Source organism: Tiliqua scincoides, chromosome 2 (assembly GCF_035046505.1).
Source record: "Tiliqua scincoides isolate rTilSci1 chromosome 2, rTilSci1.hap2, whole genome shotgun sequence".
Taxonomy (NCBI): domain Eukaryota; kingdom Metazoa; phylum Chordata; class Lepidosauria; order Squamata; family Scincidae; genus Tiliqua; species Tiliqua scincoides.
The window spans coordinates 62,859,846-62,877,404 of record NC_089822.1 but is presented as its reverse complement, the minus strand read 5'-3'; the positions used below and the strand labels follow the sequence as shown (position 1 = coordinate 62,877,404).

General features: G+C 41.1%; 1 protein-coding gene across 1 annotated transcript in view; it reads right to left on the bottom strand.

Annotated features, from left to right (window-relative positions):
• Positions 1-17,559, bottom strand: part of PTCH1 (patched 1) — a 101,735-nt gene that overhangs the window by 42,391 nt on the left and 41,785 nt on the right. Inside the window, exons 6-12 of the mRNA XM_066614933.1 lie at positions 15,881-16,079; positions 11,554-11,675; positions 9,632-9,779; positions 8,487-8,618; positions 7,721-7,876; positions 6,534-6,632; positions 4,141-4,266 (exon numbers count right to left, since the gene is read on the bottom strand). Coding sequence (XP_066471030.1) covers positions 4,141-4,266; positions 6,534-6,632; positions 7,721-7,876; positions 8,487-8,618; positions 9,632-9,779; positions 11,554-11,675; positions 15,881-16,079 — 982 coding nt within the window. The remainder of the gene's footprint in view (positions 1-4,140; positions 4,267-6,533; positions 6,633-7,720; positions 7,877-8,486; positions 8,619-9,631; positions 9,780-11,553; positions 11,676-15,880; positions 16,080-17,559) is intronic.

The following is a 17,559-nucleotide window of genomic DNA, read 5'->3' as shown; positions in this document are numbered from 1 at the left end:
GCAAACATAATTTTGTTCAGGATACACAGTAATAGGAAAGTGTTAAACATTTATGTATAATTCTGGTACAAACAGAGCCACACTTTCACCCTGACCCATTTATGCATTTCCCTACAAGCCAAGAAGAAAATTCAACCCTGAAGTAAACATATAATATTCTATAAATTTTACTGGAGTCATTCCCTCTTGTTTCCAGACTGAATGTATCTCATAAATTGAGCTAGACTGGATGAGTTGTTTTTTTTTAAGACTACAAGTTTCTTTTTTTTCTTTCTTTGCTTCTTTCATTTGCAGCAGTATAGTTTCCTCTTTGGCAAAAGAGCAACATAAACTGTTAGTTTTGAAAATATGCACAAGTAATGTGTGCCAATATTCACAAGCGACTTTGACTGTCTAGATTCCTTTTAGGAGTGTTTCGTTACATAGGTCTGCAGATGTAGACTCTAATCTGACAAGGTGATAAAGAGTTGCAAAAGGAAGCCTTTTACTTAAGGGCGCTCAGCAGAGGGCGACTGATAAACATGCACAAAAGAACAGCATTGCTTGTATAAAGGCAATTAATCTGAGGTTTGGACTTTCACACTGATGAGAATCCATTACAGAAGAACAAAAACAAATTCAGTGCAAGTTTCAGAGAAAAACCCGTCAGCTGCACTTGAAACGTCAGCACCTCTTTGGATTGTCATTTGAATTGAACTAAATCAATGGGCTGCTGGTATGAAGCATGAACCACCTTGCCTGAAACAAAAGAAGTCCCAAAACAAGCGCTGATACGCAAGACTGAAAGTTGGGTTTTCACCCTGTCAGGAAGCCATTTATTCTCTCATAAACAGCTGGATAATTTTACAGATTTTGAGTCTCAAAAGCCAAGGAGGCTTTGATTGTTATCTTATAATGTCTTGAGGAGAGGGAATAGAAAGTAGAGGAAGGTCAAAGCAAAGTTCTGTTTAAGTCCATCTGCTAGAGGACTCCTATCTAGATGAAGAGAAATAAACAGTACTAAAAAAAACTGCTGTATTTCAGTGCTTTTTTAACTTGGCTGCAGAAAGTCTCAGACAGGAATTTTTCTTTAAACAAACCTGAATGAGAGAAAGAGAAGGCAAAGGACTGTAAATGTGGTGAAATCCACTTTTAAAAACAGACCACCCAATAGCATCTCACACGGTCAGCTGATCCTGAATGCTGCAATTAAAATCATCACCTGAATTTGGTTACATCTGGCAAAGTCATAAGGAACAAATAAGAGATGTACCAATTATGTACAAGAGAAGTTGCCATTCTGCTATCTTTCTTTTCTTTTTAAATATGCTTCACACTTCTAAGCTTTTGACAGAAATTCCTTGCATATGATTTTCCCTGCCACATTTAGGAACCACATACTTTATATCACTATGGGTATTGAGACCCACAAGATTCACCACCACATCTGCATTAGTGCGTAGTAGTGCATTTCATGCTTTTCTCAGGGTTCAATGCAGTAGCTTCCAGTTGTGAAGCTGCTCTAAGAGTAATCACTGATTTTAAAGGTAGTTTAAACACTAGGATCTGCCATAGTAACAGACCTGGGAGAAGCACTAAAATGCAGTTTTTGAGAGACAAGGCAGTTGAAATATATGGTAAAGCACAATATGCTTTATGGAATGAATATATGGAAGAGTGAGCTGGGTTACAGTAGTTCCTAGTCTGGAAGATACTTAGCTTGATGTATACAGGTTTGAGTGTCATGAGCGACATGCCCCAAACTGCACAGTATTTTAAAAGCTCTATAGCCGGAGAAGGGCAGCAAGACTGATAATGATGGGAAGAGGGGAACCCTGTTGTTTTGACCAGCTGCTGGAACCCAGAATATGAGTACAGGCTCACAACATCAGGGATCAGAAGGAAGGCTTGATTCCATCCAATGATGATAAACTTCTTTTTCCAGCATTGCATGCAGACTGCTGAACTCAAGACTTCTGCAAAACCACAATAGTTGTAACAGGTATTAAGAAAAATTGTAAGTCCTGCTTCCTCTAGTTAGGTCAAGGGTCAAGTAGAGTGAAAAATGATTGATGATCCAGATACAAGAGAAGAAAAATGACTGCTGTGAAAGTACAGTTTCCAAAGCCTTTACCAAGGTCAGAGTGTGCTATAAATCGTCTCTGCGCTGGAGCAGTGCCAAAGGACAACCTCCCAAAGCTCTCTTTGGAGAGCTCTTCCTTAGCAGAAACAGCATCAACCAGTGCCTTCCAATTCAACATTCAGAAAAAATATAAATACAATGCAAAGAAAATGGCACACACACAGTGTATTAGATGGATATTGCCATTCACAGAACACACACACACACACACACACACAGAGCGAGAGAGAGAGAGAGAGAGAGAGAGAGAGAGAGAGGCTCTGCTAAAGACATATGGGCTGCGATTCAGAAGAGATGGTCAGTGGGTCTCTGTATTTACCAACTAAAGAAAGGGAAAGAATCTCATGAGGTCATGGATAGAGACGACACCCAGCAATGGAAATCTTATGTATATAGTTCGGAAGGCAGATACTGGATACGACACAAATATGTTGATAGCAACTCTTCTGAAGACCCATACAGTACAATGGACATGGTCTAACTCTTGGAAAGACACAGCTCCAACAAGAAAATCCACATTTGCCACTTTCAAATCACAAGAGCCAATGCTTATATTATAAAATAACATTAATTTACATTAGCAATAATTTGTACTCCTAGAACAGGGCTGGTTGAATTCTGGCCCGAGGGCCAGATCTGGGGTTTGGCCGAATCCTTCCCTCCCATGACCGGCACTCACAGTTCTGGTTTGCCGCAGCTCTTCTTGTCCCAAGTTCGAGACGATGAGGTGCTCTGGCCAGTCACACCTTCACAGAAGTCTGGGCGCAATGCCTGCTGGGGAATTGCACCATAGACGCAACTGGGGACAAGAAGAGCTGTGGTGCTCTGGAACCGTGAGTGCCAGTCGTGCTGGGGAACACATTCCTGGTGCGCTGCGGTCATGACTTTGAGCACAGCTGTTGTAGAGCATTCAAGGGAACAGAACGAGATGAAGGAAGAGTACTCACAGAAGATGCAGGAGAAGCTATTGCGCAAACAGATTTTGTGAGCATAGTGCTAATGAAAATTGTTACTGCATTTTTTTGTTTGAACTCCTATCCAAATATGTCATTGCTGATATGAGCAGACCACAAATAGGAGTTCTTATTCATAAAATGAATCAGTAATTCAAGTATGTGTATGCATTCAGCTTGGGTGATAACGAAAGCATGATATGATCTCCACTTTTGCTTTTGGTGATAAGAAGGGTTAGGGAGGCAGCACACTGCTCCCCAGCCCTCAGAACACCTCTGTGCGAAAGGCCGTCAGGGGGTAGCCCTCAAATTGGCACGCCAACTGACGGAGTGCCATGAAGAGGGGGTACCGCGGGGGGTGGATGGCAGTGCAGTGCCACCCTCCCAAGCCTGGCACCCAGTGCATTTGTCCCCCTTACCCCTCCCAGGTATGCCACAGTGGGAACTCCTCAGGACAGGTTAACATGCAGGCAGAAGAGGGACTTAGGCAGCCCATAGGCTCCACCTGAAATCCTATCTTTACAGAAATGAGTGCTAGCCCTCATAACAGCAGAGATCACCACATTTTCAAGTTTAAGAACTAGAAAATAAGGACATTCAAGAAGCAGAAATGTCTTACAATTTCAATTTATGATTTCTAAGTCAGGGTCTGAATCAACTTTTCCACTCTTAAATTTTTTAATCAAATTTTGAATAAAAGCATTTAACACTAAGGACTTCTATCTTTCTATCAAGAGCAGCTTCCCCTTTATCATGTACACAACAATAATAAAAAAATAATTGAAATTAAATGAGCCCTACCGTTTATCTCTGATCTTAGTCTCAATGTATCACAAGTCTTGAACATGCTGTCCCTGCTTTGGCCTGATCTAACTGATGTAAATCATTCCCAACTAACATTATCCACTTTCACAACTGAAGATGAATTTTTGCATTGTTGTCCCAGGTCCAAGTTCAACACTCTCCCCTAGATTATATTGGCTTGTAAATGCAAATATCAGATCACAGTCAATCACATTATGTTAAATAGTAATTCTAGTGCTTGAATAAGTTTTATTATCTTACTTGGAGGGAAAATGCCCGTAGAGCAGGAATGGGAATTAAGGCAGCCATGAAGAATGCAGTGACATTACTGATAGATGTAAGGGCCACACTAGCCCCAGTGCGTTTCAAACATTCCCCTGTTCTGTCCTGTAAAACATATGAAGTTGCAGAACACATGGAGGAATTAAATATGCATGCAATATACAAAAGACAGAGTACCACATACTGGAAAGCTGAGCTTTTCTGCCTACATACGAGTTACAATGCATACAATTAGTGGTGCTCATAAAAACTGACAATCACATACTGTGAACACAAAATACTGGCATTAAAAAGAGCATCACAGGCTAGCAACAGAGTGTCACATGTCCACTGATAAGTAAGAAATCAGGTTAAACTATCTAAGACTGCATGCATATACCTAGGTTTTCATACATAGCTCTGAACTAAAGTTTGCTTGGGCCCATAAACAGCCCATGGCATGAGTTCACTTGCCAGGTTCACTACAGCTCCTAGAGCATGACAGGCGAGACACAGGGGAACTGGTTGAATGGCATACTGGAGGAATGAGCTACCAGCAGAAAGAAACAGCCATTTTTGTATGTGGTAATTTCTGATCTCAAATCTCTTAACATGGATGACTTTTATTTATTTTACTCTCAGGGGTGGCCTTTTTCTTTTGCTTCCCTGAGAGTCTGAAAGATTCCCCCTCATCTAACAGAACCAGGCCAAATGAAAGTGTCTGGATTAGATCACTCTCTCTGCACAGGGGCAGAGAGACGAGATATAATGGAGACAGACATACAGACCAGGTACCCTTCTCAGTTTTCCTCTAAATATGTACAGGTTGAGACTAATTATTCCCATGGGTTCTGTTCCAAGCAAAAAACACACTATAGCAAATCAATTTTAAAAAACAAATTTTCTTTGCTCCGGTGATTTAAAAACAACCTTGCTGACGTTTGTGATGTAAGATAAGAGTTATTAAGAATACAATCCATCAATCAGTCATCCTCCAAGAGCTTACAAAGGCGCTTCACTCAGCCTCTCCCTTCACCAATGCAAAATGATCACCTTTCTTTCACATGCTCAGGGGGAAGGGAGGCGTCCGCTGGAGAGAGAAGGATTGTCAGCCAGTTGTCTCTCTCTCTCTCTCTCATTAAGGAGGCTATTGTTAAAGGACTGTTCAGTTTTTTAAACTGATTTTAAAGGGATGCATTTTTCCAGTTCTCCAGGGATCAGCACATTCCTTCTCATTTGCAAGGGCTATTCGTGTTGAGTCAAATCCTCATATAAAAAAATCTGTGCATAAATAGGCTGGACCTGTATGTGTCAACAGTTCTTTAAATGCAGAGGGGAGGAAAGCCAAATTAATATTTTATTTTATATTAAATGATAGAACAACAATAAATGACTGTTGCTCATGAATGAAATGATCTTTCCAGCCTGTTTCCTTTAGGACTGTGATTGATAGCAAATCACTATGCAGCCATTTTGCTGCTATGAAACACTGAACATTCCTTCAAGGTTGGTCCATCTGTGAGAATGAGGCAGTCATATCCTGCATCAGATTCCCTGTACTAGAAAGGAAGATGGAGACACAGAGGAAGAGGGTGCATGGGGGAGAGAAGAATGGTAGATTGCAGGAATGCTCTATCCAGAGGTATCCAAACTTTTTGGCAGGAGGGCCACATCATCTCTCTGACACTATGTTGGGGGCCAGGGGGAAAAAGAATTAATTTACATTTAAAATTTGAATAAATCTACATAAATGAATATATTAGAGATGGAACTTATATGAATGAATGAAGGTCTCACAAGGTCTATAAAAAGCCTTGCACAAAGCAAGGCCAGCCTTTCCTTCGCTGCCGCTGCCCCTTCACAGATGTGAAACAGCAAGCAATGGAGGGAGACCTTGGCCCACAGCTCACACAAGAGGTTGAACAGTCACCCTCACGGTGACAGCAGTCACATTGGACTAGTGTGGGCTCCAGCAAGTCTGTGGAAGGCCAGAGGCTCACTGGGGGCTCCTCAGGGGCCGGACTGGGGGTCCCCGAGGGCAGCAAATGGTCCCCGAGTCGGGGTTTGGGCACCCCGCTCTATCCCATCACCATCTTCTCCTTCATATTTCCTCCTCCACTTCCCCTTCTTTCTTTTCCAATCCAGGGAGGAGCAGGAGAGGCTGCTATATCACCAGGTAACAGGGGGTAGCATTTGACATGCCACTCTAGGTGCTGAGAGGTCTGGGGCTGGTCTTGAGTCCCTTTGTCACCACAGATTTCAAATACTAGAAATTTCATTAAGGACAAACAACAGAGGAGAAACCTTTAATCCTAGTTAGCAGCATCACCCTCTCACACACACACCCTCTCACTTTTCAAAAGATGAGAATTTCCCACATCATTTGCTTTTACCTCAAATGGAATTCTCTTGTTCTGCCCAGTTTCACTAAATGCATGTGCCAAAAGAAAGACGTCGTCCACACCAACTCCAAGAGCAAGAAAGGGTAAAACCTACGTAAAAAGGAAACAAGCACCAAAGACAGTTATGGGAGTCCTATGATTGGCCATGCGGCCAGAATATTGATTGGCTAATTAATACTGCATATCGTTAAACTCAGATTTCTATAACGAAACACTGATATATGCCATGAAGATTGAGATTTTTTTTGCATAGTAACAGGACCTAGTGAGAGTTTTGTTTTAGCGGTGGCCTACAGTGGAATCCTGTGCATGTTTACTCAGAGATTAGCCCCACTGCATTCAATGAAGTTTACTCCCAAGAAAATAGAGTAGCAGAGCTGGCAGTGAGAAAGGAGGAGGAAAGGGGAGAGGAATGGCAGCTCTTGGGCAATGACAGCTTCTGCTCTTCCAATGGCAGTGGTGGTGACTGCTGCCGCTCCAACTTCTCTCCAGCCTGCATCTTGTGCTGCCTTTTAGAAGGCAGTACAAAGACTGGTGATTGAGAAAGGAAGCAGGGAAGACTCCCTTTTTCTGGTAAAATATGCCAGCAGTATCAATGATACCAGTATCAATCAATGATCAGTGGGTCCCACTGATGGTATTATCAGTGGCATGGGCCCTGTGATGGGCTACCCTGCTGAGGCCACCCTAAGGTACTTTTTCCTGAGTGGGGTTTCTTTTATTCTACAGCCAAACCCAATACATTACCCTCTTGTTAGCAGTGACGGCTATTAAAAAGTTTATATGACAACAATCACTTTCAAAATACTAAACAAACTATCAGGCCCCTTTCTGTCATTGGCATCTTCCTGGAGGGCTTCTCCCCTTGCAATCCGTGTGGAGCTTTAGCGCTGCTCTCAGTGAAAAGTGATTGTTATCATATAAGCTCCTTGTGAAAAATATAGAACAAACCCCTTCCTATAAACCAATTCAGATCTATGTCCTGAATAACCACAGACATTCTTACTACCTCAGTTGAAACATACAAAATGGCAACTGCTTGAACAGGCCAAAACAAGTACAACTGCAGTACTAAAAAACCAAACTTCAGAGCATTTTTGCATTACAGCACAATCAATTATGGCAAACAAATTGGTCGAACTTTAAATGTAACAGTCACTGAATTGATCCTTTAATACCTGAGTTGTGGCAGCATTAAAGGAAATCCCAATCAATGAGCACAGCCCCAGTCCTGCAGCTACTGAGAGTGCAACCAGCAAAACTCCTGCCAGCCCCACAGCACCCTGGGATTTAGCACAGTCCCACCGCAGCATGGTTAAACAGGCGTAGGCAAGCTGTAAGCAGAACAAAGAAAGTATTTTTAAAAAAGCAAAATATAAGAGTAAGCCAAATTTCAATACCTTCCTCTCGGTAGCTGAAAGCTTCATCTACAAAACACACTTTAAGAGGGAAGAGGTCTTGTGAGACTGCTTGGTACTGGCCAGGATGGGGTCCCACTTCACTAGTATTATCAGAACTGAACCCCAATTCTTCAAGTCTTGGGCCAACATCTTTACAACCCTGTTACCAATGAGCCCCCTAACTGGAGATCATGGTAAAGCAAACTTATGGCCCCCGTTGTGCAGAAGATGTGGTTTCTTTTGAGTCAGTCACATCAGGACCAGCAAATTCATTTAGTTCCCCCTCACCCTCCCCCCAAAAAGGCAAGAAACATTTTAAATCCTTTGTTGCTTAAAAAATATTTACATCAGCACAGAGGACATATTTTCTCTAACGAGCCTCAAACTCAGGACCACTGCAAAAACTAATGTGGCATAAAAACACAGGGAGGTTATTTTCTCCAGAACACCTGAAACCACTGCAAGGACAGTTTGTATGATGGGTTGCTAAAAAGAATGCATGGGTACATTTGAAGGAATAAAATTAACATTATATGAATTTTACCATTAATAGGTAGCCGCTGGCAACTCTGATAACGCTGACATCAGAAAATGATTTTAGGATGTCCTCTAAAGTAGTTGTAGTAAAGGAAAGTACCTTCTGAGTAGAGTTTTGTGCAACACTTTGATGAACAACCTGTGAGAAGAAGATTGGAAGTATGAGCACGTAAAGGAGGACAAGAAGATGCATTTTTGCAGTTCTCATCTTCTGTTTATCAGTCACACAGGCATGTGTGCGGGGAACACATACACAAATAGCAGAGGAGATGTCACTGACCCTTTGTTACATAATTGCCATACTTGGTACAGAGGCGCAGCAGGCTGCTACAGATCAAATGAGAATGTGTGCCACAGAGGAGAGGGGGGGGAAACCTGCAATGTATTTAAAATAGTGAAATTGAAGAAAGTTCATGACTCACTCTCCTCTGTTCCCCCTCCCTTCCCCCTCTTTCTCTATCCATGTCTACAACTTATTTGTTGTTATAGCAGTTCTGCCTCTAATCTAAAACAACAAATTCTTAAGAGCAATCCTCTCTTTCTTCATTGGCTGGACACTTTAGAGAGGTCACAAGCAGCTGGGCAGAGGTCAATGCCTGGGAAACAAAGGCCAGAAAATGTCACATGACCTCACCAATGGGACTGCAGCTGTGAACAGATTCTATGGCTAGCTAATGTTTTCCAGACACCTTTGCTGAATAATCACACTGACCAACTGTTTTTAAAACCAGCCTGGTTCTTTAAGTATCGGCAGTTCATTGTCTGATCCACAAATCGGAACAGTGGCCCAGGTTTTAGAATTCATGAATAAAACAAAAAAGCGTCCTTTAGTGCCAATTAGACCAAGATCAGCAAATTCATTTAGTTAGAAAGAAAAAGAAAAAGAAAGAAAAGCAAGGGAGATTTTAACTTCTTCCTTGCTTAAAATATACTTAAACAATCATTTCTTACTTGGGTGTCCTTCGGCGAGAAAGGCGGAATACAAATTGAATAAATTAAATAAATAAATGAATGAATATCAGACACTTCCATCCCAACTACCAGTTCCATGCAACTGGCTTCTTTGATGGAATACCATAGGCCAATATACACTGTACTATGGTTCACTACAATCAAGTAGGAAATCGGCCTTCAGGTAAATTTCTGCTTTACCTCTGCATACATCCTCTGCCAGGCTTCCAGAATTGCAGCTGCTTTGTCCTCATTCCAGTTGATGTGTGACACGTAGTCATAGCCCTTGAAGTGTTCGTACATTTGCTTCGGAGTCATTAACTGAAACATAGTTTGTAATGCCTGAGCGCTGCAAGAGGGAATGGAAAGAAAGGAAAAGGATTTAGGAGTTATACGCATTTTTAAAAATACTTTTTTTTCCTAGAAGGTGTTTTGAGTGCATGACTTTCCAAACAAATGCTTAAGAGGATCTTGTGAGGTATGGAAAGGGTCTATCCAAGAGATCCCAGGGAGCTGCTGCCACTCATACAGATAGAGCAGGGCTAGATGGATCAACAGTTTGACTCAGAAGGAACCCAAGTTCTTGGGCCTCTCTGGTGGGTTATCAAATGCCCTCCTTGCATGCTGCTGTCTCTTCACCTACCCACCAACTCTCTCGAGTTCCATCACTTCCCTCCAGTATGGCTGCCTAGTTCAGCAACAGCTCCCAAAGTAGCACTGCTCTCTTCTCCACCATGGCTTACTACATTTGAAGGAGAAGATGATACTCTGGAAGCACGGAGAAGAGGAGAGAGGAGTATAGTGTCTCCTAAAGCATGCTGTAGCCCAGTGATTCCTGAACTGTGAGTTGTGGCTCCCAGGGAACCACAGAAACCAGCCTGGGAAGCCATGGAATTCTCACAAACATCTGCTGCTGTATACTTCTGGGGGATTTCTCTATCCTACAGATACTAATCTTGATCATTTGGGGGCTGGGCCTATATTACCACTTGTGGTTTATCTCTATAAATAAATAGAGCATCACTTAGCAAAAAAGGCTTTCATGGAGCATGGATATAATGGATAGTAGGCCATCATCAGTAGGGGAAAGAATCTGAAAAATGAACATGCTCCTTGAGAGGACCTTTCAGGATTCAGATAATGGTGATCCATTACTTCTCCAAAATGTGTATGAGATAGGAATACAATGCAATTGATATTCAATACACAAAGAGACTCACAATTTCCTTTTCCTTACATGCTAACTGCAGTCCAAACAATGCTAACAAAATATTTGCTACATCCTGACTAAAATTTTACAGAGCCCAATTCTATCTTAATTCCCAGTGTGGATACAGCTATGCCAATGGGACAAGTGCTGCATTTTGTGGTGAGGGGCCTCCTCAAGGAAAGGGAACACATGCTCCCTTATCTCAGGACTGTATTGCAGTTGCATTGGTGCTGGAAAAGTTGAATAGGATTGGGTCCACAATCTGCCAGTTTGCCATCCACACCCCAGTAAATCAGAACTGAAGCAGCAACTGTAGAATGATTCATATACATCAAAGGCATCAGAGGCATAACAAGGGCAGAGCCTGAGGGGCACCAGACCCAGGCGCGACACCAAGGGGGCATGAAGCAGCCAGTGCCGCCTCCTCTGGGAAGAACCTGGAAGTGACTGCCTTGCACTGCTTATGGTTCTCCTGGAGGAGGAGGTATTGGAAGCTTCATGCCCCCTTTTCCTTCTCCTGTGGAAGCAAAGGGGAGCCTCCATAGGAGAAATTATGGGGGGTGCAAAGCCTCCAGCACCTCCTTCTCCAGGAAGAACTTGGAAGTGACATCCAATGTCACATGACTACTGCAGGATTCTAGTTACGTCTCTGAAAGGCATACACAACTAGTGCACCAAATTAAATGAAAAATGCTGCATAGCAAAACTGCCAATTGAGAAGCGACTTGACAAGTTCAGTTTTTGAATGCCTAAGGAAAACTTTGCTTTCCTAAGTCAGGATCTACTATATTCAACACAACTTAATTTTATTTTTCTTTTTTCCTGGAGACAATGGTTTTCTTAGCAACTCCTTTAAACAGGAAACAGAAGATTACCAGGCAGGCATCACCAGTGCCAACCTAGGAGCACTTACCTGACAAGTTTCCCAGTACTGTTTCTAACTGTGCCACCAACAATCAGTTCTTCCTGCCAATGCATATATTTTTTTGATAGTCCATAGCATCCACCACTTAAAACAAGGGCCACATCAAGGGGCTAAAATAGAAATAAAGATGTTGCAGAACCATAGGATGATAAGGAAACATGAGATAATCAAGTTTATAATCAAGGCTTTTAAAAATTAATTAAGGAAATTAAAACTTAATTAATAAGGAGAAAGGAAATACATGTTTGGTAGTCCAAAGAATTCCACAAGTTTAATGGGAGAGAAGATTTATAATCCACTTTTCCTAAAAAGATCAAAGCAGGGTTTTTTTGCACTGTTCTGCATGAAGTTATACATTGTTGTTGGCATCCTTCAGTCTCGGAAGACTATGGTATCGCGCTCTGAATGGTGGTTCTGGAACAGTGTCCTCCCCAGTGCGCGAAGCCTCGGTAAAGCAGATATGGAAGATAGACTGTTACCCATGCAGCAAATCCCCCCTCTCCACGTCGCTGAAATGGTCCAATGGAAAGGCAGATGCCAATACGGTTGGTTCCAGCGGTGTCGCAGGAGTTGCCAGAATGTGACTGTGTTCAGCCATGAACTGCCTCAGGGACTCCGGCTCCAGATTTTGCCTCGAGGTTGACTCCTGAAGCCTTTTCCATAACTGGATGTAGCCACAAGGCAGTGGAAGTTTGGGATCAGAGTTTTCCTTCTCTCAGATGAGCTGCCTTCCCAGGCTAACAAGTCCCATCTACCCGTTGGCTGGGGATAAGAACAGGCCCTCAGTTTGGCTGTACTTGTCGTAAGAGGTGACTAAACAGCCAACGGGTAGATGGGAAGTTATACATACAAATGCAGAACAATGACAGAAGGAGGCATGGACAATTGTATGTATGACCTTGCCCAATGTGTTGGGAAAGCACAAAATTAAGTCAGGTCTCCACTCAGATTTCTCTGCACAAGAACGATTACTTGTGTGTGCACAAAGCTCCGTGCGTGAGCAGGATAACTGAGGATACAATCCTGTAATTCCATCCTTAAGATTATACTAATTTATTTATTTATTTTTATCACCCAATAATTTATTCAATATTCCAACTGTGCAAAAAATGTGTAGTATTCACTAAATGTGTACCAAGGCAATGGAATGTTTTCTAAAAATGTGCATATTTGTCTTTTTTCCATTTTTTATTCAGATCATTATAATGAAAACATCCAAGGGTAGAAAATAAATTGCACAGATTTTGGGAAATCAAGCACGTAAAAAAAGTACGAGAAAATAAAGTGGCGGAAAAATATTTCATTGAAATTGCTAAAGAAAATATACAACTGGTTCATTTAAAATATTAAAATTATGTTAAGAGGAAGCAAATGTTGATGACGCATTACAGTAAGAGCATCGCCACAAGGACTCCTTTGAGACATGGTTAACTTATAAGGAGAAAACCTGCAGAGTGCTAGTCATGTGGAGCTACAATCCTATAAACACTTACCTGGGAATAAGTTCCTTTAAACTCAGTGGGGCTTACTTCTGAGTAGACATGCATAGGTTTGTGCTGTTAGCCTGTTGCATCCAAGAAAAAAAAATCTTGTGGTGCCTTAAAGACTAACGGATTTATTGTAACAAAGTTTTGTGGAGTACAGTCCACTTCATCAGATGTCATGATGAAGAGGAATGTACATGGTCCGAGGGAGACTTGTGGGGGAATGAACAGGGTCCTAGGCTTCTAACAAACTTCAGGAGTAAATTGATTTAAATCATCAAACCAAGCCTAGGTGTTGCAAAAACAACGCCTCCCCACACAAAGAAATCATCTTGGAAAATAGTTGTCATACCATCTAGAATACCCATTCTAATATGCCCGCTCCAAATAGCATCAGGAGTACTCTTTGCCATACAAATGAAAGGTCTGATCCCACTATTCTTTAATTCAGGCAAAACTCCTACTGAAGTCTTGTAATTAATGGCCAACAAGAATTGACTTGGATTGGCCAACTGACTCATTGAAGTGGAACAGATCTACCAGCACACTGAAGTCTTAAGAGATGTACAACAACAGAACCTTGTTCTTTATTCCTTATTATTTTCCTTATTTTGGTGCAATCGTGTCAGTATGAGCAGCAACTGAGGGCAGCCAACACCAAAAAATGCTACAGATTAGGTTTTCTTGGCAGCTCCCATAAAAAGGTGGACAAGATGACCAAAAACCACCAGAACATTCTCCATTTACTGAGGTGCCATGCACAACCACCGTTCTTAACATTTTATGTTTGTATGGCAGTGGCTCTCACACATCTAGCACCAGGACCCACTTTTTAGAATGATAATCTGTCAGGACCCAACGGAAGTGATGTCATGACTGGAAGTGACATCATAAAGCAGGAAAAAATTTTTAACACTCCTAGGCTGCAGTCCTACCCACACTTACCCAGGAGTGAATCCCAATGACTATCATTGTTAAAAGAACATAGACAGTAGCTTGTTAAAAGTACAGAGCTGTAACATTTCCCAAAATGCAGTCACATACCATGGTAGCATCAAGTCTAATATATTAAAAACAAAATATTGAAATGAATGGGGACCCACGTGAAATTGGCTCATGACCCACCTCATGGGTCCGGACTCACAGTTTGAGAAACACTGATGTATAGAGGCAAAAAACTGCAGAATTACATTCCTGCTGCCTTTCCTAGAGTATGGACTTCTAAACACAAAACTAAATTGCTCCTATCTCAAGATTGCAGAATAAACTCTTATGATATAAGTGTGGGACAGATCAATTTTGGTTTGCATCTTACAGAGCCAGGAGTTTGAAGTTCATGGTGCTGAACGTTGTCATTCAACATGGGTTAAGTGGCTTGGATTCAAAGAACTGATCTGTGAATTCTTATGCAAACGTTAACAGAAGACAGCTTCCCAATGCACCATTGCAATGTATCAGGGGTCATACTATGGTATGAGAAACATGGTGAAAAAGAAAGATATAGTCTGTAGTATACAATATAAATACAGATGAGTATTATTAAGTTTTTGTTCACTGATTGAGCAAAATTGTAAATTTTGTAACTGTAACTGTAAATGAAAGCTTATCTGTAACAACCATTTCTCATGACAGCTGTAGTTTATTACTTTGATAAGCAATAGTTATATAAAGTGGCTTTTTGGCTTGGTGGCTTTGCCAATCTAGTCACAATTGTTATCTTAAATCCTCTGCTCTGCAGCAATACTGCAGAGTATCCCAGGGGAGACAGTATCGCACGTCACCAGCAAAATCAACACTGCCAAAATAAGACTCGTACTAAACCACTTCACTCCGTCTCCTACGATAGTCTATTCATTCTCCCTACATTTCTATCACACCATATTGGACTGCATAAGAAGCAAATGAAGATCCATTGACACAGATGGCCAGTAATTCACAAACAAATGCATACAAAGGTAATTTCAACAAGGAAGACTGATCAAAATACTAAGAAACTCTGGTCTGGTTTACAGAGTTAAATAGAGCCAAGGGGTTATTATAAATGCATTTTAGGGTATGGATCAATATTTTAAACAAGAGTACTCAGTGTTTGATGAAACATTTGATACCACACCATGCTGGTAATGTACTTATTTATCATATCTATATTCTACTTCAGTGTTTCTCAAACTGTGGGTCAGGACCCACGAGGTGGGTGTATCCCCATTCATTTTAATATTTTATTTTTAATTTATTAGACTTGATGCTACCATGGTATGTGACTGCATTTGGGGAAATGTTACAAGCCTGCACTTTTAATAAGCTACTATGTATATTCTTTTAGCAATGATAGTAATTGGGACTTACTCCTGGGTAAGTGTGGGTAGAATTGAAGCCAAGGATTATTAAAAATGTTCCTGCTTGATGATGTCACTTCTGGTCATGACACCACTTCCAGTGGGTCCTGACAGATTCTCATTCTAAAAAGTGTGTCCTGGTGCTAGATGTGTGAGAACCACTGTTCTACTTATTCCTCCAAGGAGTTCATCATATGTGGCACCCATTGTCTCTTTTGTTTATCATATCTTGATTTGCTTCCATGTTTTTGATTTTTTGATTTCTTGCAGACACATTATCAGATATTTCTACAATCACAAGGACTAGAAACTTACTATTTTTATAAAATATAACAACCCTGTGATTCTTAGGTGCATAACAAGAGCTATAGGCAATATACTGTCGACACATTTGACTTAATAATGTTGGGAATAGGGGTTTGCAGGATATTATACATAGTCCAACCATGTTTCCAAATTTCCCAGAGTTGACCAACAAACCATATACTAACTTACTTTTGTTGAATTTTTGTTAGGTGCTGTGTTGGGACAATCAGGATCTTCAGGATTCAGACAAGGTCGATCCATATACCCATGTCCAACCTCTGCCTTATTAAGCATTTCCTCCCAGGTATCTACTTGGGAGTTTATTTTCTTTAACTCTTCTAAGAATTCCAAGGGGTCAAAGTTGGTCCACTGCAAATGAGGTTTCCCTCTGTAAAGAAAAAGGAACAGAATGGTAAGAAAGGCATCCAAGGAATACATTCTCCCCATCTCTGCTTGCTCATTTGCACTCTCTCTCTCTCTCAAAATAAATACAAATTCTGAACATAATCCAGTCCAAGTAAAATGATTTAAGATTGTAGTGTTCATACCTATAGCAGGTTTACTCAGAAGCACTGTCTTCAATGTAACCTGCTCATTGATAAGTGTGTTTAGGACTGCAGCCTTACTTGGAAACAAGGACCACTGTATTCAGTAAAACCTAATGACTAAGAACTGTGCTACATATCCTAATGAGTTCAATGAACTGTTCCACCGCAATCCTATGCATGTCTACTCAGAAATAAATCCCATTTCTTTCAATGGTTCCTACTCCTGGGTAAGTGTATAGGATTGCAGTCTCAATCCTTATTGATGAAAAATCATGTCTCAGGGCTGCTTTTCAGACATTAAATTTCTTATCCATGTGAACAGCCCCTGCCAACCACAAAATACATAAATGCGTATACAACTGTAATATATGTGAATCAGACTATCACAAATATTGCCCTGCAGCAACTTCCATGGTTGCAGAGACACCTTTTCCAGTTGCTGGAGATTACTGAAGATGGAGTTGGCCAATATCCTTGAACATCCAACTCCTTTATTCAACTGGGTTTTTTCAGTGTGTGACCAGGGATGCTCACATGATCAAGAAACCCAGTGTCTACACTGAGCCTTAGATACATTTAAAACAAAGATTACTGATTTGTTAACCAAACATCTTCTTAGTTAAAAAGAAGATCAACTGGAAACAAAAAGAGTCTGCATGTGGATTTAAGTCCATGTACCTAAAAGAGAGAACACATTCCAGGAGGAGAAATACATTGTCAGTTTCTAAACACTGGTTTCAAATGCAAATCAATAAAAGTCTGATTTTTAGTCATTCTTCACAGTACTGTGGTCCTTCGAACTCTGTCAGCTGAGCAACTACTGCGGTAAAGCTGCCAAGCCACAAAAGAGCGAGGATTGTGCACTCTGTCACAAAAAGCAGGAAACTCGGCATACACAAAGGCTGCTCTGAGAAGCTCACATTAAAATGGGGAGACACTCCTAGTATTCTCAGAAGCAAGTCTTCCCAATATTTTGTAAGTACGTTTCACAGAGTTCTCAGGGACTTACCCCCTTGTAAGCATTCTTATGTGGGAGTAAGTCCAGTTGAACTCACTGACTCATACTGCTGAAAATTTTAGCAATGCCTCCCTAATCTTAATTTCAGCTTGAAAGCACAAAGCTAGAACTATGATCAAAAAGTATACAATTCCTTTCTTTGGTATGTACCAAATGTTGGCTTTAAAAAACAAAAAACACTATGGCTTTGCTAAGCCACTATACTTTTGACAAACTTCTTAGGCCTTGCTGGCACAGCCTTCATGACTATCCTTACCACTTCCTCCACCCCCACTTTTGATTTTGTGATGTTGATAGACCAT